Here is a 24,600-nt window from a genome sequence, read left to right as displayed (position 1 = left end):
TTTCTAAAAACCTGTTTTCACATTGTCATTATGGGGTATTATGTGTAGATTGATTTTAGAATAAGGCTGTAATATAACATTTTTTTCATCTTTAATCCTGCTCCTAGAAACTCCCAGGGTCTGCAGGTTTCTGTTCCAACCCAGGGCTCATACACAATTTAGATCATGATTCATTGCTCCTCTCCACACACATCATTGCTGTGGAAAATGATGATATATTGTATGGCATGGTGATGTATTCACCTCTTTATCTAAATGGCGTATATACCTTTCATTTTACAGAACTGGAGTGCCTGCTGAACTCTACTGTACCTACTCAAACCCTCTCAGTTGTAATGACAGCTTTCCCAGAGATGCTCTTCTCCATCACAATGTTGTGGATTGACTCCAATTGCTCACTCCCCCTTGTGGATTTAGAAGCGTTGGATTGGTCTAGGCAATTTACACCATACTTCCAACACCATTCCACGAGAGGGAGTGAACGGGTGCACACATTGGGGAGAAGGGTAGAGAATGATCCCGTAAGTGTGCAACTTAACGTCCTATCTGCTGTGCTCTCCCACTGTGTACTGTAGTGGGTATGCAGCGGGCCAGGTGTGTCGCGGCTGTGCGACAGGCTGTGCCTCCTGTGAGAAAAATGCCACCCACTGTCTGAGCTGTGTGGAGCCCTTCCTTCTGTACAAACACAAGTGTGTGGAGGCCTGCCCCCCTGCACACACGCTCAGAGACGGGGAGTGTCAGCACTGTCCCACAGCCTGCCAGGAGTGTAGCCCCAACAGCGAGTGCACAGGTGAGACACACACAGACGAGAGTAGTGATGGCATATTTGTATTTATTACAAATAAATTACAGGTCTACTCTTCCTGGCGTCCAGCAACATTAAGGCAGTTATATATAATTTAAAATATTACATGACATTACATTTCATGACCCTTTTCACAACATATTAAGTGTGCTCCCTCAGGCCACTACTCTACTATCTCATATCTACAGTTTATGTGTACGTGGGTGTAGAGCGCGTCTTATAATGTGTATGTGTGTCTCTTCTATCTGTTTTTTAAAAATCTGATTCTACTGCTTGCATCAGTTACCTGATGTGGGATAGAGTTCCATGTAGCCATGGCTCTATGTAGTACTGTACGCCTCCCATAGTCTGTTCTTGACTTGGGGACTGTGAAGAGACCTCTGGTAGCATGTCTTGTGGGGTATGCATGGGGTGTCTGAGCTGTGTGCTAGTAGTTTAAACAGACAGCTTGGTGCATTCAGCATGTCAACACTTCTTACAAAAACAAGTAGTGATGAAGTCAATCTCTCCTCCACTTACATGCATATTTGCATACATATTGTTAATATTAGCTCTCCCTGTTCTGAGCCAATTTTTCGAGGTCCCTCTTTGTGGCACCTGACCACACGATTGAACAGTAGTCCAGGTGTGACAAAACTAGAGCCCGTAGGACCTGCCTTGCCGATGTGTTGTTAAAAAGGCAGAGCAGCGCTTTATTATGGACAGACTTGACCAGGACAGTTTACAATCCAGGGTTACTCCAAGCACTTTAGTCACCTCAAATTGCTAAATTTCCACATTATTTATTACAAGATTTAGTTGAGGTTTAGGGTTTAGTGAATGATTTGTCCCAAATACAATGCTTTTAGTTTTAGGATTAACTTATTCTTGCCTCCCATTCTGAAACTAACTGCAGCTCTTTGGGTTGTAGTGATTTCACTCACTGCAGTAGCTGACGTGTATAGTGTTGTCGTCCGCATACATAGACACACTAGCTTTACTCAAGGCCAGTGGCATGTCATTAGTAAAGATTGAAAAAAGTAAGGGGCCTAGGCAGCTGCCGTGGGGAAATCCTGATTCTACCTGGATTTTGTTGGAGAGGCTTCCATTAAAGAACACCCTTTGTGTTCTGTTAGACAGGTAACTCTTTATCCAAAATATAGCAGGGGGTGTAAACCCATAAGAAATTAGTTTTTCCATCAGCAGACTATGATCGATAATATCAAAAGCCGCACTGAAGTCTAACAAAACAGCTCCTACAATCTTTTTATCATCAATTTCTCTCAGCCAATCATCAGTAATTTGTGTGCTGAAATTTTTTCCACCTCTTACACACTCATTTTACAGAATTTTAAATGCTTGTCTTTCATAATTTGATCAGTTATACTTAGATGTGTAGTGTCAGCTTTTGTTGCTGGCATGCCATGCCTAAGTTTGCTAATCTTGCCAATTAAAAGTAAATGCCTAGTAAATAGTAAATGCCTATCAGTGGGTTTTGTGATGAATGAATGATGAAATGGAGTTGAGTTTGCCTTTTTGCCCCAAATTTAATTTAAGGTGCTCCAAAGCTTTTTACTATCATTCTTTATATCATGTATCTTTGTTTCATGGTATAGTTTCTTCTTTTTATTCAGTTTAGTCACATGATTTCTCAATTTGCAGTAGGTTTGCCAATCGATTGTGCAGCCAGACTTATTTCAAATCAAATCAAATTTTATTTGTCACATACACATGGTTAGCAGATGTTAATGCGAGTGTAGTGAAATGCTTGTGCTTCTAGTTCCGACAATGCAGTAATAACCAATGAGTAATCTAACCTAACAATTTCACAACAACTACCTTATACACACAAGTGTAAAGGAATGATAAATATGTACATAAAAATATATGAATGAGTGATGGTACAGAACGGCATAGGCAAGATGCAGTAGATGGTATCGAGTACAGTATATACATATGAGATGAGTAATGTAGGGTATGTAAACATATAAAAGTGGCATTGTTTAAAGTGGCTAGTGATACATGTATTACATCGAGATGGCAAGATGCAGTAGATGGTATAGATTACAGTATATACATATGAGATGAGTAATGTAGGGTATGTAAACATTATATGAAGTGGCATTGTTGAAAGTGGCTAGTGATACATTTTTTAAATACATTTTGACATTGTTAAAGTGGCTGGAGTTGAGTCAGTATGTTGGCAGCAGCCACTCAATGTTAGTGGTGGCTGTTTAACAGTCTGATGGCCTTGAGATAGAAGCTGTTTTTCAGTCTCTCGGACCCTGCTTTGATGCACCTGTACTGACCTCGCCTTCTGGATGATAGCGGGGTGAACAGGCAGTGGCTCGGGTGGTTGTTGTCCTTGATGATCTTTATGGCCTTCCTGTGACATCGGGTGGTGTAGATGTCCTGGAGGGCAGGTAGTTTGCCCCCGGTGATGCGTTGTGCAGACCTCACTACCCTCTGGAGAGCCTTACGGTTGTGGGCAGAGCAGTTGCCGTACCAGGTGGTGATACAGCCCGACAGGATGCTCTCAATTGTGCATCTGTAAAAGTTTGTGAGTGCTTTTGGTGACAAGCCGAATTTCTTCAGCCTCCTGAGGTTGAAGAGGCGCTGCTGCGCCTTCTTCACCACGCTGTCTGTGTGGGTGGACCATTTCAGTTTGTCCGTGATGTGTACGCCGAGTAACTTAAAACTTACTACCCTCTCCACCACTGTCCTATTGATGTGGATAGGGGGGTGCTCCCTCTGCTGTTTCCTGAAGTCCACAATCATCTCCTTTGTTTAGTTGACGTTGAGTGTGAGGTTATTTTCCTGACACCACACTCCGAGGGCCCTCACCTCCTCCCCGTAGGCCGTCTCGTCGTTGTTGGTAATCAAGCCTACCACTGTAGTGTCGTCTGCAAACTTGATGATTGAGTTGGAGGCGTGCATGGCCACGCAGTCGTGGGTGAACAGGGAGTACAGGAGAGGGCTCAGAACGCAGCCTTGTGGGGCCCCAGTGTTGCCAGTTTGCCATTCCTTTTGCCTCATCCCTCTCAACCATAACATTTTTAAATTCCTCATCAATCCAAGGGGATTTAAAGGTTTTTAGCCATTTTCTTAATGGGTGCAAACTTATTAGTAACTTCAATAAGCAATTTCATAAATGTGTCAAGTGCAGTGTCTGGTTGCTCCGGATTACACACCATCAACAACATAGGTATCACTACAAAACGTCTTCTATGACCTCTTATACACTATATCCAGCTTTTGGAACTTTGGTTTTCCTAGATATGGCTACTATATTGTGATCACTACATCCAATGGATTTGGATACTGCTTTAAAGCACATTTCTACAGCATTAGTAAAGATGTGCTCAATACATGTTGATGATTTAATTCCTGTGCTGTTTGTCACTACCCTGGTAGGTTGACTGATAACCTGGACCAGGTTGCAGACACAAGTTGCAGCTTGATGAAAGCCAGTCAATATTTAAATCACCCAGAAAATATACCTCTCTGTTGATGTCACATACGTTATCCAGATAAAGGGCAAAGAGAGAAAAATAAATATAAAAATCAATAGGTAGCCAGACAGGGAACAAGAAATTCCCTATCTTAATCAATCAGTCTCCTTTCTCTCTCTCTTCCTCCCTCCCTCACCTCCTTCCCTCACCTCCTTCCCAGGCTGTGAGGAGTACCACTTCCTCTACGAGGGCCGCTGTGTGACGGACTGTCCCGAGAGGTTCTTCCAGGACTCTGAGCAGGACGTGTGTGTCCGCTGTCACCCTGACTGTGACCAGTGTGACGGTCCGGATGGGGACGACTGTGACTCCTGTGCAGACCCAGAGGCCACCCTGCACAACGGAGCCTGTCTGCCAAACTGCCCCTCCCACACCTACAGGGACAGCAGGACTGGGCAGTGCAAAGGTGAGGAGGCTTGGATCTTGACACAGTGGTTCCCAAGCATTTTAGGACTGAGATCCCCTGAAACCCTTTGAAAGTTTAATGTGACCCACCAAATAAAGAAAGCCAACCATAAGGGGAAAAGTATGCACTTCTCCAGTGTACTATAGGTCATCTAGACTCCTGACTGAGTCATCTAGATTCCATGCAACCCAGTGCTGTGACGTATCTGATTTCTGTGTGATATCTCGTTTCACTGTGTCAACTTTTTCCAGACTGTGATGGCTCCTGTCTTACGTGCTCGGGGCCCCACGCTGGCTCCTGCTCCAGCTGCAGAGAGGGTCAGAGACTGGACACCGACGGGCAGTGTGACCCCCTGGTTAACAGGTGCACCCCCCGCCACTACACTGACCAGGATGGAGAATGCCACCCATGCCACAAGTACTGCCAGCAGTGCAACGGGCCGGGCAAGAGCCACTGTCTGAGCTGCAACCAGAACCATTTTATACTGAGTGAGTGGAGTCATTCTCATTCCTCAATCCTTGATCATACAGTGTTACGCTGTAGATAAGATAATGCTAAGTGCAATGCTAAGAATAGAAGAGAAGAGAAAAAACACTCACTGAAAGTAGTTTTTGGTTTAGAACAGGGGTGACGAACTCATTTTGCCGTGGTGGCCGCATTCGGTTTTCATTGGGGTCCGGAGGGCCACAGTGATAATGTGTTATATTTCCTTGCTGTCAAAATTTGCTAAAAATGGTCTTCTATCCATCGTTCTTGGAATTTTTAATGCTCCCCGACTGTCTAGTAATTATTAACGAGCTGGACAGTCAAGAAACTGTTTGAATATAGGCCCATTATCATTTCTACACAGTTTCGATTTGGTTTTAGTCTTTTTAAAGTATATTGAGTTAGTTTCCCCCCCTCCCTATTTTTTTCCCAAACCACCCGCCGGCCAGATTAGACCCTGTGTTTGACACCTCTGGTTTAGATGTTTAATTCATGAGTAGCAGTAGCAAATTTAGCAAACAGACACTTTTCCACGCCAGCCGTCGTGATTGGAAATTGTTAATTTTGCCTGAGCCACCATTTTGTGTGTGTGTGTGTGTGTGTGTGTGTGTGTGTGTGTGTGTGTGTGTGTGTGTGTGTGTGTGTGTGTGTGTGTGTGTGTGTGTGTGTGTGTGTGTGTGTGTGTGTGTGTGTGTGCGTGTGTGTGTGTGCGTGCGTGCGCGCAGATGGTACCTGTATGGACTTCTGTCCTACCGGGTTCTACCAAGAGGACTCAAGCCAGAGATGTGAAGGATGCCACCCAGCCTGTCTCACCTGCATGGGCAGACACAGCCACGAGTGTCTCAGCTGCAAGGACCACCTATTCAGAGAGGGCAAGGAGTGTGTGGACACCTGCCAACCAAGGTTTAATTATAGTGTTGTTATTTAGCTGTCACTTTGACTTTGGAAGATAATGTTATGATATGGTTGCTTAGTTATTTGATGCAAAACAACTTATATTATTTATGATAGTTCTATAATTTATGAACAGTTAACATTAACTCCAGTATATGTGGCTCATGCACAGCAACTCACAAACACAACGTTTTAGTGTTGTATCATCATGCTCCATCGGACCAATGGAGTCTGGGCAGACCATCCGTCTTGTTGTGTTGTTTCACGCGCACTGTGTCTTCTGTGCTGTGTAATATATTGAGACCTCAGACAACAGGTACAGTCCATTGAATAACAATGGAGCTCAGGACTGAGATTGAAATGGCCTTTCATATGGCCTGATAAATGCTAATTAGACCAGATAGTATTTGAGCAGGAGTGATTGAGACGGTTACATTTAATGTGCTGTTCAATTGATGCCCTGTTTAAATATCTCCAAGAGGCTACAAAAAGCGCACAAATGGTAAAAACTGATATTTATTGCTGTGACGTTTCCCAAACACACACCTACAAGCATTGGGACACACCACTGACAGTGCATTCGCAAAGTATTCAGACCCCTTGACGTTTTCCACATTTTGTTACGTTACAGCATTATTCTAAAATGTATTAAATATAATTTTTTCCCCTCATCAATTTACACACAATACCTCATAATGACAAAGCAAAAACAGGTTTTTAGAAATGTTTTAAAAATATAAAACTGAAATATCACATTTACATAAGTATTGCGACCCTTTACTCAGTACTTTGTTGAAGCACTTTTGGCAGCGATTACAGCCTCGAGTCTCTTGGGTGTGACGCTAAAATCTTGGCACATCTGTATTTGGGGAGTTTCTCCCATTCTTCTCTGCAGATTGTCTCAAATTTGATTGGATGGGGAGTTTCGCTGCACAGCTATTTTCAGGTCTCTCCAGAGATGTTAGATCGGTTTTAAGTTTGGGCTCTGGCTGGGCCATTCAAGGACATTCAGAGACTTGTCCCGAAGTCACTCCTGTGTTGTCTTGGCTGTGTGCTTACGGTCGTGGTCTTTGCCCCCAGTCTGAGGTCCTGAGCACTCTGGAGCAGATTTTTTATCAAGGATCTGTCTGTACTTTGTTCCGTTCATCTTTCCCTCGATCCTGACTAGTCTCCCAGTCCCTGCTGCTGAAAAACATCCCCACAGCATGATGCTGCCACCACCATGCTTCACCGTAGGGATGATGCCAGGTTTCCTCCAGACGTGACGCTTGGCATTCAGGCCAAAGAGTTCAATTTTGGTTTCATCAGACCAGAGAATCTTGTTTCTCATGGTCTGAGAGCCCTTTAGGTGCCTTTTGGAAAACTCCAAAAGGGCGGGTCTTTTACTGAGGAGTGGCTTCCGTCTGGTCACTCTACCATCAAGGCCTGATTGGTGGAGTGCTGCAGAGATGGTTGTCCTGGAAGGTTCTCCCATCTCCACAGAGGAACTCTGGCGCTCTGTCAGAGTGACCATCGGGTTCTTGGTCACCTCCCTGACCAAGGCCCTTCTCCCTCGATTGCTCAGTGTGGCCGGGCGGCCAGCTCTAGTAAGAGTTTTGGTGGTTCCAAACTTCTTCCATTTATGAATGATGGAGGCCACTGTGTTCTTCAGGACCTTCAATGCTGCAGAAATGTTTTGGTACCCTTCCTCAGATCTGTGCCTCGACACAATCCTGTCTCTGAGCTCTACGGACAATTCCTTCGAACTCATGGCTTGGTTTTTGCTCTGATATGAACTGTCAACTGTCGGACTTTATATAGACAGATGTGTGCCAATCAATTGAATTTACCACAGGTGGACTCCAATCAAGTTGTAGAAACATCTCAAGGATGATCAATGGAAACAGGATACTCCTGGGCTCAAATAAAGTATTTGCTTTTATTTTTAATACATTTGTAAAAAAATAAAAAAATCGTTTTCGCTTTGTCATTATGGTATATTGTGTCTAGATTGATGAGGGGAAACATTTATTTAATACATTTTAGAATAATGCTGTAACGTAACAAAATGTGGAAAAAGGGGTCTGAATACTTTCATATGTGAAGACTGAATAGTGCATTGAAGCCAAGTGAAGTCAGTTAAGATGGTGCCCCATGGAGACATAACATGCACAGTTTGAGCTACTCCAGGAAGTAACCTTGCCGGCCAGCTCAGTGCTGCCACTTCTCATTGATTAACTCAAATTGAAGTCGGACCAGGGTACTGCAGGCTGCCATTAGCAACTAAATGAGCCTGTCCTTATAACTTCTACTGTGTGGGATTTTAAAATAATTGGTTCAAGGACATACATCTGGTGTATTAGAAGCAAATATTGGTACCGTGATTGTCTGAAAAAAACACACATCTCCCACACAGACACCTAGAAACAGTGACAGACATCCACATATACACACCAATAAATAGTCAGTCTCACACAAACACACACACACACCTATAAACATCCACACATCCCTACACACCTACACAGACCGTCCATGATGGGTGTCCCTGTCTGACTTGCACTGTTTCGCAGTCACTATGGAAACATGACCTCGAGGACGTGTGAGAGGTGTGACCCGAGCTGCGGTGAGTGTTCCGGGGGCAGGGCGGATGGCTGTCTGAACTGTGCAGATGGACTGCTCTACCTGAGGAAACAGGGACACTGTCACTCCAGCTGTCCCCAGGGACACTATCAGGACAGACAGCACCACACCTGTGAGCCCTGTCACTCGAGCTGCAGAAGCTGCTCAGGTAGGGAGGATGAGAGACCTGTGTGTATGTGTCTCTGTCTTAGTCTCTTTTTTTCACAGTTGGATCACATAAGATACTTTGGAACCCAGTCAATACTTGTTACCATAATCATGAAGGGGCTGTTTCCCGGACCTGGACCCAGATTAAGCCTATTCCAGGACTGAAAGGCACTTTCTATGGAGCTTTTTCATTGAGCATGCATTTTAGTCCAGAATTAGCCTTAATCTGGTCTGGGGAAAGTACATCGATCTGTTTTTGGCATTCACAAGTGATTGAATATCGACCTATTCCTAAAACAGAGAACAACGAGACAGATTTCCCAGCTAGCACATTTGATTCCTTAGAAGTTGTGGGAACGTACGTTTTTGGTTTCCCATTAGTTCTGGGAACAAAGCCAAAAGTTTCCTGACCGGTAAAACAAAACGTTCTGAGAACGGAAGTGAACATTTTTCCCTGTTTTGGGAACGTACATTTTTAGGTCGCAGGGAGGTTCTGAGAATGTTTCACTATGGTTCCCAAAGCCTTTCCTGGGATGTTTTTTTTAATGTTCTGAGAATGGAATTTATAGGTGATTTGAAGGTAATTGAATAAAGTTCTGAGAACGTTTCAATAACACTGTTAGCTTAGTTTGGGTTAATTGTTTTAACCTCCAAGCACAGATAGGACACATGAAAATGTATTTGCTTAGGCATTAATCATGCAAACACATTTTTTTCTCTCTCACTGTGGCACAGTGTCAGTGAAATTCAAACTTTTGATCTTCTGTTCTGTTTCCATGGAATTAGTCAACTGCACCACCAGGATGGCGCGAGCATGCCATGTATTTTTTTTAACTCATTCAAAGCTGTTAATTTTTGTCTGTTCAAATAGACCCCATTTCAAAGGAAACAAGCTCTCCTTAAGAATTTGGTTGATGCTGAGAACTAATATTATTTTAAATATCATTCTTAAAGTGATCTTTGAATCTTACTAATGTTTTCTTGTATTTTTTTTATGGGAACATGACTTTAAATAGAACCATGAGGAAACCTGCAGAAAACATTATGCTAAAGTACTGAAATTCCCAACAAGCTCTCACAGTCTCCGAGTTCACATTCTTCACATTTTGAAGTTGTGCCAAACGTCAAATTTCGAAGTGTTTTTAAGGTTAAGTTTAGACATTAACTCTGAATGGTTAAGGTAAGGGTTAAGGTTTGGGATAGGCTTAAACCAAAAATCTAAAAAAACAACTTTGTATCACTTGATTCAAACATGCAATCTTTGGCACCAGAGACAGATGTTTAGGCATTAACTCCAAATGTTTTACGGTTAGGGTTAAGTTTAGGCATTTACTCCAAAATCTTAAAGTTAGGCATTCATTCTGAATGGTTAAGGTAAGGGTTAACGTTTGGGATAGGCTTGAAACACTAATCTCAAAAACAACTTTCTATCGCAGGATTCGAAGATGCAACCTTTGGAACCAAAGGCAGATGCTTACTGCCATCCCCGTCCATAACGCCCTAGCAAAACCATAATCTACTTGAAAGTAACAGAGTTCACTAATGCCCCTAGTGGCCAGTTTCCACATCATCTCCCGACATCTTCAGACATGGATGGACGTTGAATACTGATTTGTGTGGCATGGCTGGAAATTCCCACAGAAGAAAGTTGTTTCTTAAAAATCTCTGAACGTTCTGAGAACATGACTTTAAATAGAACCATGAGGAACCCTGTAGAAAACGTTATCTAGAAAGATTGAAATTCCCTCCGAAGAATGAACATTCTCTGAACTATTTGACAACATTCCCTAGTGTCAAACCATTTGGAGAATGTTCTTAGAACATGACCAAAATTGACATTAAACGTAACCATGTTTGAACTTTTAAGAAAAATCTGTTAAAGTAATGAAATACCAAGAACATTTTTGTTTTTGTCAAGTTTTGGTCAAACGTGTTGAGAATGTTCCAAAGCCAAGCATCTATACTGCATCATTCCCAGAAAGTTGTGGGAAGGTTGTAGGCAAAATAACCATAGGACAACCACATACTCACCAAGCTCTCAGGAACATGGTTTTCAGAACGTTAGCTGAGTTGTGTCTTTAAATTGACTAACGAAATCCAACAGGAAAGAAAATCAATGCACTGGAATGTCATGCCATCTACGCTACAGTCCAAGTGCCCAACAATGTAATTGTCCCATATTTCCAGGAAAAGGATCTCAGGCGTGTGACTTGTGTCACATGGGCTACACGCTGTCAGACGGAATGTGTGAGTCCCACTGCAACATGGGTCAATACCCCGTGCTACAGGTAACCACTAATACCCATTACTCACCATCTCTGTACTGTATACTGTGCTTCATGTTAGTCACACATGTCAGGCTTGACACACTCCCTGATGTCAATGAGTCACAAATAAAGTTACATACGTCCTGATGTCAATACAGAAATGAGTGCGGTGTTAAATGACTGATTAACTTAAACTTGTTTGATCGATAGTTGTTAGTGTTGTTTGGCTGGAGAACGGTACCTCGTTACCGGGTAGAAATGTGTCCCTAGTTAAACGGCAGGTTTGTGGCTCTCAAGGACCTGTGCTCTGCACCCTTGACTTAAACTTACCGTGTCCTTTCACATCTGCACAAGTGCATTATAAAAAGTAGCGGGGCTAGGAGTTAGAGGTGGGGCCTGTGTGCTGATTCCTCACGTCTTCTCTCCTTGACTCCTCAAAACGCATTGGAGAAGGTCCAAGGGGAGAACCATTCTGAGGAGGAGGCAGGGAGAGAGGACACAAGGATTGAGAATTGAGACTCACCCCCTGTTTCTTTGTCGAGGAATCAAGGAAAATACTTTTGAGATTCACCCTGTTTGTGTGACAGCCTGTCCACTTGTGGTCTTCTGGCCAGGATTGTGAGGACTGTGACGGTTCCTGTCTGGACTGTAGTGGACCTGGTCCATACAACTGCACCATTTGTCCTGCCCATGCCATCCTCACAGCCGGGGGGCGCTGTCTGCTCTGCTGTCAGAACAACCTGCCAGTAGAGGGAGATTCCACAGCGCTGCAGCAGCAGCAGGAATGCTGCAACTGCACTGAGACAAGAGGTGGGCTCAGGGTTCTGTTCCAATATACAGACCAGCATACCCCTTAGAATGAAGCAGACCAGAGTTCAAATACTATAACATTCAAAGTACATTAGCTGTGCTTGATTGAACTTACCTGGTGCTGTCGAACAGATAGAAAAGTGCAAACCTCACCCACCTGGCAATCCAGCCAACATTAAAAGGATTTGAACGATTTTATTTAAACCCAGGTCTGGAATGACTTTATAGTAACAAGTATCATGTTCATGTATTCACCCACCCTATCACATGTCTGTTGTCTTTCTCTCCGGTCTACAGGGGAGTGCGTCCTCAGCACTAACCTGGCCTTCCGCAATGACGAAGAGGAGTCAACCGGGAACATGGTGCTCTTCATCACCACCTCCATCCTACTGCTGCTGGGCCTGGGTACCGTAGTCTTCCTCATCCGACGCTCCCGCTCCAAGAGCCCCTCCCTCCCCGACCCCATCACGGCCCCCCGTGGCTACGAGAAGCTGGGTGGCGGGCGTCATAATACCACATCCGCAAGTTCCAGCGGGCATTTCCGCGAGGCCCAGTTGGTGGAACTCTCCGAGCGCTGCGGGGATAAGGATGAGGAAGATGAGGACGAAGATGAGGACATTGTGTACATGGGTCAGGATGGAACGGTCTACAGGAAGTTCAGGTACGGACAGCCAGGGAATGATAATGACGACGAGCTGGAGTACGATGATGAGAGCTATACATTTCGCTGATGAGTGATTTTACGCTTTTTCTACAGTTCTACCTCTTTCTTCCTTTTTCTCTCTACCTCCTTTATTTTCTCTTTCTGACTAGATCTTTCCCTCAGGGTTTGCATCCATTTTATTTGTCCTCCTTTGATATTCACTTAAAACAAGAATGAATAGCCATTTCATACTGAGGGGTGTTTAAAACAAATGCTGTTCATTCACAAAACTGTATGTTCTAGTCAAAGACCAGTTATTTTTAACATTTATGGGAAATGTATATTTTATTTTGTTGTGTCTTTGGTTTATTTTGTGTGTGGCTTCAACCATGAACCCTGTTAAACAATATCCTATTTGTCGTCAAATCGGTTTCAAAATGGTGTTACTCCTCTTTGTAATTGTGGTGGTTTTGAAGTTTAATACGGGCTCTATTCAGTCTGGAACCGATGAAGCGTTACAGATTGCACAAAATAAATGTTAAGGTCATTTCCGATTGAGCCGACATATGCAGCGTTTACCCTGAATGCCGTCTCTGCTAACTCGGGAACATTGCCTTTAAATTTAAATCAAGCTGTAACGCTGATGGAGTGGAGTCCTAACACTTTCAGAGTTATGGTTTTGCCACTTGTCTTTGTATAATTAGTTTGCAGTCATTGACTTTTGATTAGAAAATATTGTGTTGTTATTCAAATAAAGTTGAATTGAATTTGAAGAAATGATTTGTGATAACACTAATAGAGACACATGGGTCGTGTTCATACGGCAACAAAGGAAAGAAAACAGGGAGGGACAACCTGTACTTATTCAATAAGAAACGCTCATTTTCATTGCATGCCCTAATGAATACGACCCTGGTGTTGTGGTAGAAAGGTCAATGGCATAGATGGATAGATGGAACGTGAGGATAAGCACAGGAGCAATGCTCGGAGTAAAGTTGTATTTATTGATATAGTGTCTCATCATATAACACATTTTACACACAATGTAGAAGAGCCCTGGGTCAAAGAGCCATCGAGAATCTATGAGGAAGCATGCATTGATACACGCACACACACTGACACACACAGTACGCGATATTGTGCTTTACAGAGACCCTCGCTTCTCTCTCTGTCCTCCTCTGAGGTCATATCCCGTTTGGTGCAGAGACAAGAGCCCTAGATGGTGAACGTGTAGGATGTCTGACGGAAACACACTGACAGGACACACACACATCACGCTCGACTCTCACAGGACCAGTCATCTGAAAAGACATGCTCTTCACAATGTGCTGATGGCTTGTTTTCACACATTCACTTAGTTACACACAAATATAATTCACTATATTTCCGTGGTTACTCTTGTCATCCACTGTACGTCAGATTGATTCAAAGTGAAAACATCTAGGGGTTTATCTGTCAAACACTCTCATCAAGATCCAAATGATTTTCAGATCTAAAAAAAGATCGATGAGACGCGTCACTTGGTCGTTTCCTAAGGGGACTGGATTTTAGCATGTCATAGATATGTGAGATTGATTTTGACGTACCGTCATTGATGTGATGTTGTCTCAAGGACATAATGACTCGTCTAAATCCAAGATGGACAATATTAGTGCTTCACCGCTTCTCATGCATTATTACCAAAGTACAGCATTAAAACTTTGACGCTAAGAATGGACGTGTGTACTGCACTGTGAGTGACCACATCATAATTATGTTCTTCACAAACTATCATGGTACTGTGGATTTACTGTCAAGTATCCCAGTAGTCTCATCGTGGGGATTATTAATACTGGTCCTGGGCAACCTACATGAGTGCACATTTTTGTTCCAACCCAGCACTAACACACCTGATTATTCAACTCATCATCAAGACCATGGTGTGCTACCAGGTATGTTAGTGCTGGGAAGAAACAAAACAGTGCAACCTGTGGGTCCCAAAGACCAGGATTAAGAAAGTGCTAACTGAGTGCTAACAGGGAATGTGGAGTGTCTTCATAGGATCTACGTCTGAGTGCTAACAGGGAATGTGGAGTGTCTTCATAGGATCTACGTCTGAGTGCTAACAGGGAATGTGGAGTGTCTTCATAGGATCTACGTCTGAGTGCTAACAGGGAATGTGGAGTGTCTTCATAGGATCTACGTCTGAGTGCTAACAGGGAATGTGGAGTGTCTTCATAGGATCTACGTCTGAGTGCTAACAGGGAATGTGGAGTGTCTTCATAGGATCTACGTCTGAGTGCTAACAGGGAATGTGGAGTGTCTTCATAGGATCTACGTCTGAGTGCTAACAGGGAATGTGGAGTGTCTTCATAGGATCTACGTCTGAGTGCTAACAGGGAATGTGGAGTGTCTTCATAGGATCTACGTCTGAGTGCTAACAGGGAATGTGGAGTGTCTTCATAGTCGATTCCACGTCGCACAAACACACAGGAATATACCGTACGGTACATCTGTCTTACTGCATCCAGCATACAAAACAGTCATGAGTTTTCAAACCATGTGACATTCCATTTCGAGACGAGCATTCATTTCCACTGTTGTTGAATGCCACTTTGTCCAGGAGTTGTTCGCGTTGGTTTTATCGGCTCTGCAGAGGAAGAGACGCCAAGGAAACATTAATGTTAGAGTATGCGTCCCACGTGGCACCCTATTCCCCGTTATAGTGCCCTACTTTTGATCAGGTCCTGGTAGTGTACTATATATTGAATAGGATGCCGTATGGGATGCACTGTTAGAATGTTTATATGAAGGACAGACGAGCCAGACAAGGCCATCTCTCTTCAGACTGCACTTAAACAAGTAGCTTTAGTGGTCTTACTTACTCACTCAGGTCTCCCCGGCGTCGGCTCGGCTCCCTGGAGGAAACTGCTCACTCTGCAGAAGAAAGGAAGAGAAAGAATAAACGTCACACGGGAATCTAGGGTGCAGTGGTAAATATGTCATGGGCTACATATTGAATTGATGGTATGTATGTGTCTTTTGTCAGGAAGGCAGAGCCAAATATGGTCAAATGAGTATGTTTCTCATTGGAATTCTACATCGTGTTCTCAGAATTGTCTCATTTACCATCTGTGATATATCACCATTATTAATCATATGGTTGTAATCTATGGTTTGTTGATGTGGATGACAAATGCGTTGCGAGGTACATTTATCACATTTTCATATAATTGCATTATGAAAGTGGTCAGAGCAAACCCACAGCAGTGGAGTAGGCTCTCATCCAACATAAAAGCATTTCTGATCTTAAACAGGATCATTTGATAAATGGGAGTCTGGCTAAGAGAAAGCAGAAGTCTGGATACATCGTTTCTGTTTCTGCAGCCATATAGTAATGCGGGACAAAATCTATGCTTACGTTGAGCTCACCGCTGCTTCCTTCAGCTCCTCGTCAAGACTGGGGATGAGAGTTGACAACAGAAGATAAATCGAGAGTCAGTTACAGGTCACAGGAGAGGAGGGGAAATGGAATGATATGGAAGAGGAGGAGAGGAAGGGAATGGAAGGCGAGGAGGGGAGAGGAGGATGAAAGGGAGTGGGGGGATGTGTGGACTGGGCTCACCTAATGATGCACTCTGGGATGTGGACGTGTTCCATGGGGATGAGTTCCTGCAGCTCAGCCAGGCTGTTCACATACTTGATCTTATTGCTGAACTTGGTGCTGTGACAAAACAGATATACATCGCTGTGAAAAAGTATTTTCCCCCTTTCTAATTTTCTCTACTTTCACATATTTTTGATACTGAATGTTATCAGATCTTCAACCAAAACCTATTATTCTGACGAAGGGAACCTGAGTAAACAAATAACACAACAATTACATACTTCAGTTATTTCATAAACAAAGTTATGCAACACCCAATGCCCTTGTGTGAAATAAGTAATTGCCCCCTTAAACTGACTGGTTGTGCCATCTTTAGCTGCAATGACTCCAACCACACACTTCCTGTAGCTGTTGATCAGTCTCTCAGGTCGCTGTGGAGGACTTATGGCCCGCTCTTCCAGGCAGAACTGCTTTAACTCAGCGACGCTTGTGGATTTTCAAGCATGAACTGCTCGTTTCAAGTCCTGCCACAACATCTCAATTGGGATTAGGTCTGGACTTTGACTAGGCCATTCCAACAACAACAAAAAAGCAGTTTCGTGTCGACTTAATTGTGTGTTTTGGGTCATTCAGCTTCAGCTCACAGACGGATGGCCTGACATTCTCCTGTAGAATTCTCTGATCTATTAAGGCAAGTCGTCCAGGTCCTGAGACAGCAAAGCATCCCCAAACCATCACACTACCACCACCATGCTTGACCATTGGTATAAGGTTCTTACTGTGGAATGCAGTGTTTGGTTTCCGACAGGCATAATGGGACCCAGGCCATCCGTCTGTTATCTGAAGCTGAAGTCATGCAGCAAGACGATGATTCAAAACACACAATCAGGTCTACATTATTATTTTTTTAAAGCAACAAATTTGAAGTTTCGGAATGGCCTAGTCAAAGTCCAGACCTAATCCCAATTGAGATGTTGTGGCAGGACTTGAAATGAGCAGTTCATGCTTGAAAACCCACAAATGTTACTGAGTCAAAGCAGTTCTGCATGCAAGAGTGGGCCAAAAATTCTCCACAGCGATGTGAGAGACTGATCAACAATAAATTACGGTCATGTATGCTACATTTCAATCCCTGTGTAATGAAATATGCCCCCGAGATTTCTTTACTTAGAACAGAGTAATTCATGTGTGTGTTTACCTGATGAAGGGCCGAGTGAGGGCTAGTATGGTCCGTATAAACCAGGACGGGTGGACGATGATGAAGGATTTCAAATTCTTCCTGAGCCTGAAACCAAACATTCATCAACATTCTTATATTGAGTACATTTGTGTGATGTGGCAGGCTACAATGTTATTACAGTTGACCACATGGGAAATAAGTACACTTAAATCCTTTCACATATTATCCAGTGGGCCTGACTATTCCCCATTACACTTTTTCCATACAAAAAAAAAATCCATCAACTCATCCATAAATCAACCGTATGTTAAATGACCTCCTGTCAATCATCTGGTAACACTTCTTGAGCCAACCCAGTCCAGGCATCCTCCTGTGGGGCGTGGCTCCGTTCAAGTAGATGATCATATAGTCTTCCGCCACCATCAGCTCCAACGTGCTGATCACATACCTGAAGGCAGGATATACAGTAGGGGAGGCACACGTCAATCATGAACCTAGTGTATGATTTAAAACGTGTACAGGTAAAAGGTAAAGCGAAGAGCATAATGGTGAATGATTGCGCTACATGGGTTAGATTAGACCCTTATTGCCATTTAACCCTGTGAGACCCAGGCATAGATCCAAATGAGGAACAACATATTACCCTTCAGAAATACTTGTAATAGGCCTCTGATTATGAAAATAATATATTATTTATTTATTTGACATTTTCTGGAAACATTGCGCTTCAATGTTAGGGAAAATGTGTGTTGGATGAAAAGCATTTACACTGTCTAATGGCATAAAAATAAAAAAATTGATCAACTCGACCGATTCAAATGTTTCTATTTTGTTGTCAAGAACATATTTTTTGAAAGGATCAACTATGTATGGGGAACATCTTTCTGGCTTCATTTCGAGAGGTAACCTCCTATCTTACTACTTTACCATAAAATAGATGGTCATCAATGGCAGTATTCTGATCTCATAAACCACACATATATTAAAAAAATTATAATATTTATGTTATTTTAATGTTTAGAGGGGAGATCAAAGTTAGTCTTGAAGCATTTGGTTGTCCATATTTGCAGAATTTAGAAGGAAAACAATCTCTCTAACTTGTCTATCAATATATGAATGTGGCCCAATGTCTGTTTGGCAACCCTTTAAGCCCAATGTCTGTTTGGCAACCCTTTAAGCCCAATGTTGTGTTTCTGCAACACTTACAAAACCACCTCTAGCTCATAATCTTTGTTTCTCAATTTATTTTTTCTATATAATCACTAGATCTTAGAGAAATCAAGGGGGAAAAGTTATGTACTTGCATGGATGGCTTACACCATATGCTTTTGTAGGGGACCAGTGTGGTCTCAGACGAGTGGAAAGTTTTCTAATGTTTCAGAAGCTACTGATCAAATCTAATGTTATTTGTCACATGCAACGGGTGTAGACTTAATCGTGAAATGCTTACTTACAAGCCCTTCCCAACGATGCAGAGTTAATAATAAAATCGGACCCTTTTTTGTTTCCGCCTAAAATTACATATCCAAATCTAACTGCCCGTAGCTCAGGCCCTGAAGCAAGGATATGCATATTCTTAATACCATTTGAAAGGAAACACTTTGAAGTTTGTGGAAATGTGAAATGAATGTAGGAGAATATAACACATTAGATCTGGTAAAAGAAAATACAAAGAAATCAAACTTTGCAGTGTATGTGCCAAGTTTCAGACTGATCCACTGAACCATTGCATTTCTGTTAAAAATGTTGTATCTAGACTGCCCAAATGTGCCTAATTGGTTTATTAATAACTTTTCAAGTTCATAACTGTGCACTCTCCTCAAACAATAGTATGGTATTATTTCACTGTAATAGCTACTATAAACTGGACAGTGCAGTTAGATTAACAAGAATTTAAGCTTTCTGCCAATATCAGATATGTCTATGTCCTGGGGGATTTTATTGTTACTTACAACCTCATGCTAATCGCATTAGCTTACGTTAGCTCAACCGTCCTGTGGGGGACCCATCGATCCTGAAGAAGTTTTTAAAAAGTTATAATAAAAAGATAGTGCCATGAGGAATAACATGCACAAGAATGGAGCTATATACAGGGAGTACAATTACCAGATCAATATGTAGAGGTATGAGGTATTTGTGGTAGATATGTACATACAGGCAAGGTAAAGTGACTAGGCATTAGGATAGATAATAATAAGAGTAAAATAAATAACAGAGTATCAGCAGCAGCATGTGTGCTTGTGTGCGTATGCATATATAGTGCATGTGAATGTGTGTGGGCTTTGTGTGAGAGTGTGAGTGTGTATTTAAGAATTAAAGCATGGGGGGTGTGGTATATGGCCAATATACCACGGCTAAGGGCTGTTCTTATGCACGAAGCAACACGGAGTGCTAGGACACAGTCCTTAGCTGTGATATATTGACCATATATCACAAACCCTCAAGGTTCCTTATTGCTATTATAAATTAGTAACCAACATAATTAAAAACAGTAAAAAATAAATATTTTGTCATACCCATGCTATACGGTCTGATATACCATGGCTGTCAGCCAATCAGCATTCAGGGCTCGAACCACCCAGTTTATAAGTAGTGTTTATACAGTCTTTGTGAGTGTGCATAGAGTTAGTGCAGATAGTCTGGGTAACCATTAATGAACTAATTAGCAGTCTTATGGCCAGGTGAAGCTGGTTGAGAGAATGCCAAGTGTGCAAAGCTGTCATCAAGGCAAAGGGTGGCTACTTTGAAGAAGCTCAAATATAAAATATATTTAGATTTGTTTAACACTTTTTTGGTTACTTCATGTTTCCATATGTGTTATTTCATAGTTTTGATGTCTTCACTATTAGTATATACAATGTAGAAAATAGTAAAAATAAAGAAAAACCCTTGAATGAGTAGGTGTGTCCAAACTTTTGACTGGTACTGTGCATCTGGGTCTAAGAAGATGCACTATGGAGTGTCTGACATGATTTTTTTAGTTTAGGAACGGTAAAGGATGCAGTTTAGGAAAAGTTGTATTTATACAACGATGGGTCTCACATGGTTAAGGGATTTTGGGGGGGGGGGGGGAATAGAGACAGACTTAAGAGCTATACATGCAATATATCCTTTAAGAACTTTTCAATGAAAGGTGTATTTGTAAGGTGTAGGGTTCAGACCAGGAAATCAATTCAAGTCAGGAGCTCTGAGGATGAGGAGGATTCTAGGAGTAACTCACAGGAAGAGATGCTCCATGACTTCATGGTAGTCCTCACTGTCGCTGTCAGGGAGGAAACACGCCGCAAACACTATGATGGCGTTCACTCCATTTTCGTAGTACCCTGATGAAGGAAACCCAAAACTTGTAAAGAAATATTCACATATGACCCACACCACAACAGTTTATAAGAGCGCCCTGTCGAGAGGCTTGGTGCTGGGGTGCAGTGTTTGACTGTTTCCTTTCTCCGTTTGTTTTTCTCTGTCATCTGCCATCAGTATATCACTGTGTGTCTGATTAGCCCTTTTTAATGTATTATCCTGCAATTAAGCCCTATTACGTTCTATGAGATTAAAATATATTTTGTATGGAAGACGCCATCAAGAGAAAGGAGGCAAGAGAAGGTCTATGAAATAAAAGAAAGGTATAAAACGCAGAACAACGACCAGAACTGTCCTGTACCTCCATGGGAGATGACTCTCTGGTAGGGCTCAATGATCTTCATGTTAATGCGGTGTTCCTGCTCTCCGATGACAACTGCCCTCCACAGCTTCCCATCCTGACGCTCCTCCTCCGTGCTACATGTGGGAATCGGCTCGCACGGCTCCTTCCCCGCTGTACGATTGGCTGTTGGGGGTTCTGGTTTGGGGCAAAAGGCAGAAACACAGCTATTACAAAAACCAGATGCACTATAAATCGATGTCTAATCTACACAACAAAAATATGATGACAGAGAAATTAGGTATAAGGGATAACATTTCCATTGAAGTTCCAGCTTCCAAGTGGCGTAATATCTTATTTAGTGTATTAGTCTGTGTTTGAAATAGCCCTACATAAGTGCACTAAAGAGGTCCATTTGGGACGTACTCCTAGACCAGGGGTACTCAAGTACTATTTGAGAACGTCCGGTGACACAAATGTCCTATGTGGCAAAGGTCTGGATGGATTTGGTCATTTATCAACGTAGTAACAAACCTCCACCTCGCAACCAATGCGACCCCAAACTGTTCACACCCCTCTTGTTGGCGGAGAGAAAATGTTGCAATTTTTAAGCTAATTTCCCGTAATTCTACACATTTTGCATGTATTATGTGTGTTAATATGATACCAAGGTCGAAGCCCAACCGAGTAAAAAAAATGAAGTGGGTGGTCGGGACCCGCGGTCCGTATTGACCCCATTCTGGGTTCAGATCCGGAGCGCGGTCCGCCAGTTGAGTATGGAGGTCCTAGACTGACTAACCCTCCCAGTCCAGCTCATTGTCGGTGTAGTCCAGATAGTCTGCGTCGTCGGGCGTGTCCAGGTCGTCCACGTTAATGTCAAGGTCGTCGGGCGTCTCTAGGGCGTCGTCCTCGCTCTGGTCCAATGAGAGGCTGATACTTGGGGCGGAGAGCTTCTTCCTCTGGGACGGGCCACCTGGAGCACCCTGCAGGGGCAGCGAATTGGGAGGGGCTAGAGGGAGGGAAGGGGAGGAGTCAGTGGAAATGTTAGAAGGCTCTCTCTATACAGTGGGGAGAAGAAGTATTTGATACACTGCCGGTTTTGCAGGTTTTCCTACTTACAAAGCATGTACAGGTCTGTAAAAATCCAGAAAATCACATTGTATGATTTTTAAGTAATTAATTTGCATTTTATTGCATGACATAAGTATTTGATACATCAGAAAAGCAGAACTTAATATTTGGTACAGAAACCTTTGTTTGCAATTACAGAGATCATACGTTTCCTGTAGTTCTTGACCAGGTTTGCACACACTGCAGCAGGGATTTTGGCCCACTCCTCCATACAGACCTTCTCCAGATCCTTCAGGTTTCGGGGCTGTCGCTGGGCAATACGGACTTTCAGCTCCCTCCAAAGATGTTCTATTGGGTTCAGGTCTGGAGACTGGCTAGGCCACTCCAGGACCTTGAGATGCTTCTTACGGAGCCACTCCTTAGTTGCCCTGGCTGTGTGTTTTGGGTCGTTGTCATGCTGGAAGACACAGCCACGACCCATCTTCAATGCTCTTACTGAGGGAAGGAGGTTGTTGGCCAAGATCTCGCAATACATGGCCCCATCCATCCTCCCCTCAATACGGTGCAGTCGTCCTGTCCCCTTTGCAGAACAGCATCCCCAAAGAATGATGTTTCCACCTCCATGCTTCACGGTTGGGATGGTGTTCTTGGGGTTGTACTCATCCTTCTTCTTCCTCCAAACACGGCGAGTGGAGTTTAGACCAAAAAGCTCTATTTTTGTCTCATCAGACCACATGACCTTCTCCCATTCCTCCTCTGGATCATCCAGATGGTCATTGGCAAACTTCAGACGGGCCTGAACATGCGCTGGCTTGAGCAGGGGGACCTTGCGTGCGCTGCAGGACTTTAATCCATGACGGCGTAGTGTGTTACTAATGGTTTTCTTTGAGACTGTGGTCCCAGCTCTCTTCAGGTCATTGACCAGGTCCTGCCGTGTAGTTCTGGGCTGATCCCTCACCTTCTTCATGATCATTGATGCCCCACGAGGTGAGATCTTGCATGGAGCCCCAGACCGAGGGTGATTGACGGTCATCTTGAACTTCTTCCATTTTCGAATAATTGCGCCAACAGTTGTTGCCTTCTCACCAAGCTGCTTGCCTATTGTCCTGTAGCCCATCCCAGCCTTGTGCAGGTCTACAATTTTAACCCTGATGTCCTTACACAGCTCTCTGGTCTTGGCCATTGTGGAGAGGTTGGAGTCTGTTTGATTGAGTGTGTGGACAGGTGTCTTTTATACAGGTAACGAGTTCAAACAGGTGCATTTAATACAGGTAATGAGTGGAGGACAGGAGGGCTTCTTAAAGAAAAACTAACAGGTCTGTGAGAGCCGGAATTCTTACTGGTTGGTAGGTGATCAAATACTTATGTCATGCAATAAAATGCAAATTAATTACTTAAAAATCATACAATGTGATTTTCTAGATTCCGTCTCTCACAGTTGAAGTGTACCTATGATAACATTTACAGACCTCTACATGCTTTGTAAGTAGGAAAACCTGCAAAATCGGCAATCAAATACTTCTTCTCCCCACTGTATATATATATATATATGGAGCCTTCTAACATTTGCTGACTCTCCATACTCAATATATATATATAATCTTTTTCTCTCTCTGTCTCTTATGGAGTGTAGGGTTATGGCATTTTGGCTAATTGTCCTCTTAAAAGCCACCAACCTGTGCTAAAGATGAAAAACATTTGGACCTTCACATGATATAGCTGTAAGTAGCTTATGTGTACGTATTATGAATGAGTTAATGCCTGTGTGAGTAACTAACCTCATCATGGTGCTGCATGTGAATGTGAGAGTGTGTCTAATTAACTGACAGCTTAGTTCTGCAGGCAGCCGCGGAGTAATGATGGCATAACAACCCGTCATCCCATACGGAGTTGCCGGTGTTATTGAGGCTCACCTGGTCTGCCCTCGGCCCCCTCGGAGGTCGTCTTACTGTGAGACGCCAGGTCCATCCCTTTATCACCCAGGGGGACATTAAGACAACACATAGCAGACCAGTGACACACTGAATACAGACCAAATAAACACAGGAGAGGCAAGTGTGTGTGTGTGTGTGTGTGTGTGTGTGTGTGTGTGTGTGTGTGTGTGTGTGTGTGTGTGTGTGTGTGTGTGTGTGTGTGTGTGTGTGTGTGTGTGTGCGCATGCGCGTGTGTGCATGCGGTTCGCACCACAAGGAAAGAATAGAATTTTAACTTTGACAGGTTACACAGACACAATCCCCCTACTGTGGTCCGTCAACCTCTACATTGCTGTGGAGAATCATCATACACAACAGTCCCTAATCTAGGACTCAATACAGCGTACCAGTGAGAACCTGACTGTGTTTTGTATTAGTCTGTTCATACACACACACACAAACAAATGAGTGAACTCAGTTGGCAGTATTGTACAGTACACAGTCACACGCAAGCCATTTCCTACAGGCACACTGTCAGGACTGTGTCTCTATCATTGCTGCCGGGAGGATTTCAATGACCACAGCAGAGGGAGGGCAGTGGGAGGAGTGTTGAGAATAAAGGTCATCAGATCTCTCCGCTGT

General features: G+C 43.1%; 2 protein-coding genes across 2 annotated transcripts in view; one reads left to right on the top strand and one right to left on the bottom strand.

Annotated features, from left to right (window-relative positions):
* LOC120025624 (proprotein convertase subtilisin/kexin type 5-like) overlaps positions 1-12,656 on the top strand; it is a 36,235-nt gene extending 23,579 nt beyond the window's left edge. Inside the window, exons 30-35 of the mRNA XM_038970170.1 lie at positions 576-790; positions 4,457-4,699; positions 4,951-5,187; positions 11,036-11,136; positions 11,730-11,925; positions 12,223-12,656. Of these exons, the coding sequence (XP_038826098.1) occupies positions 576-790; positions 4,457-4,699; positions 4,951-5,187; positions 11,036-11,136; positions 11,730-11,925; positions 12,223-12,656 (1,426 nt within the window). The remainder of the gene's footprint in view (positions 1-575; positions 791-4,456; positions 4,700-4,950; positions 5,188-11,035; positions 11,137-11,729; positions 11,926-12,222) is intronic.
* A 2,776-nt stretch (positions 12,657-15,432) lies between these two features.
* LOC120026480 (protein prune homolog 2-like) lies at positions 15,433-24,013 on the bottom strand. Its single transcript, XM_038971353.1, has 9 exons — positions 23,959-24,013; positions 21,774-21,983; positions 20,996-21,172; positions 20,555-20,657; positions 17,651-17,782; positions 17,353-17,439; positions 16,173-16,271; positions 15,969-16,007; positions 15,433-15,484 (listed from the first exon to the last, which is right to left on the bottom strand). The coding sequence occupies exons 1-9, from the start codon at positions 24,011-24,013 to the stop codon at positions 15,433-15,435; spliced, it is 954 nt and encodes a 317-aa protein (XP_038827281.1).
* Between the last annotated feature and the right edge of the window lie 587 nt (positions 24,014-24,600).

This window comes from Salvelinus namaycush, chromosome 31 (assembly GCF_016432855.1).
Source record: "Salvelinus namaycush isolate Seneca chromosome 31, SaNama_1.0, whole genome shotgun sequence".
NCBI lineage: Eukaryota > Metazoa > Chordata > Actinopteri > Salmoniformes > Salmonidae > Salvelinus > Salvelinus namaycush.
The sequence above is the reverse complement of the archived record's forward strand: the minus strand, read 5'-3'. Positions and strand labels throughout refer to the sequence as shown.

What these genes read in the sequence shown, in the direction of transcription:
- LOC120026480 (XM_038971353.1), bottom strand. Translation starts at nt 24,013, where the DNA reads ATGGACCTGGCGTCTCACAGTAAGACGACCTCCGAGGGGGCCGAGGGC. An exon ending in GGGGGCCGAGGGCAGACCAG is followed by an intron (nt 21,984 to 23,958) that starts GTGAGCCTCAAT and finishes CCCTCCCTCTAG; the next exon opens with CCCCTCCCAATTCGCTGCCC. An exon ending in GTCATGGAGCATCTCTTCCT is followed by an intron (nt 17,783 to 20,554) that starts GTGAGTTACTCC and finishes TCCTGCCTTCAG; the next exon opens with GTATGTGATCAGCACGTTGG.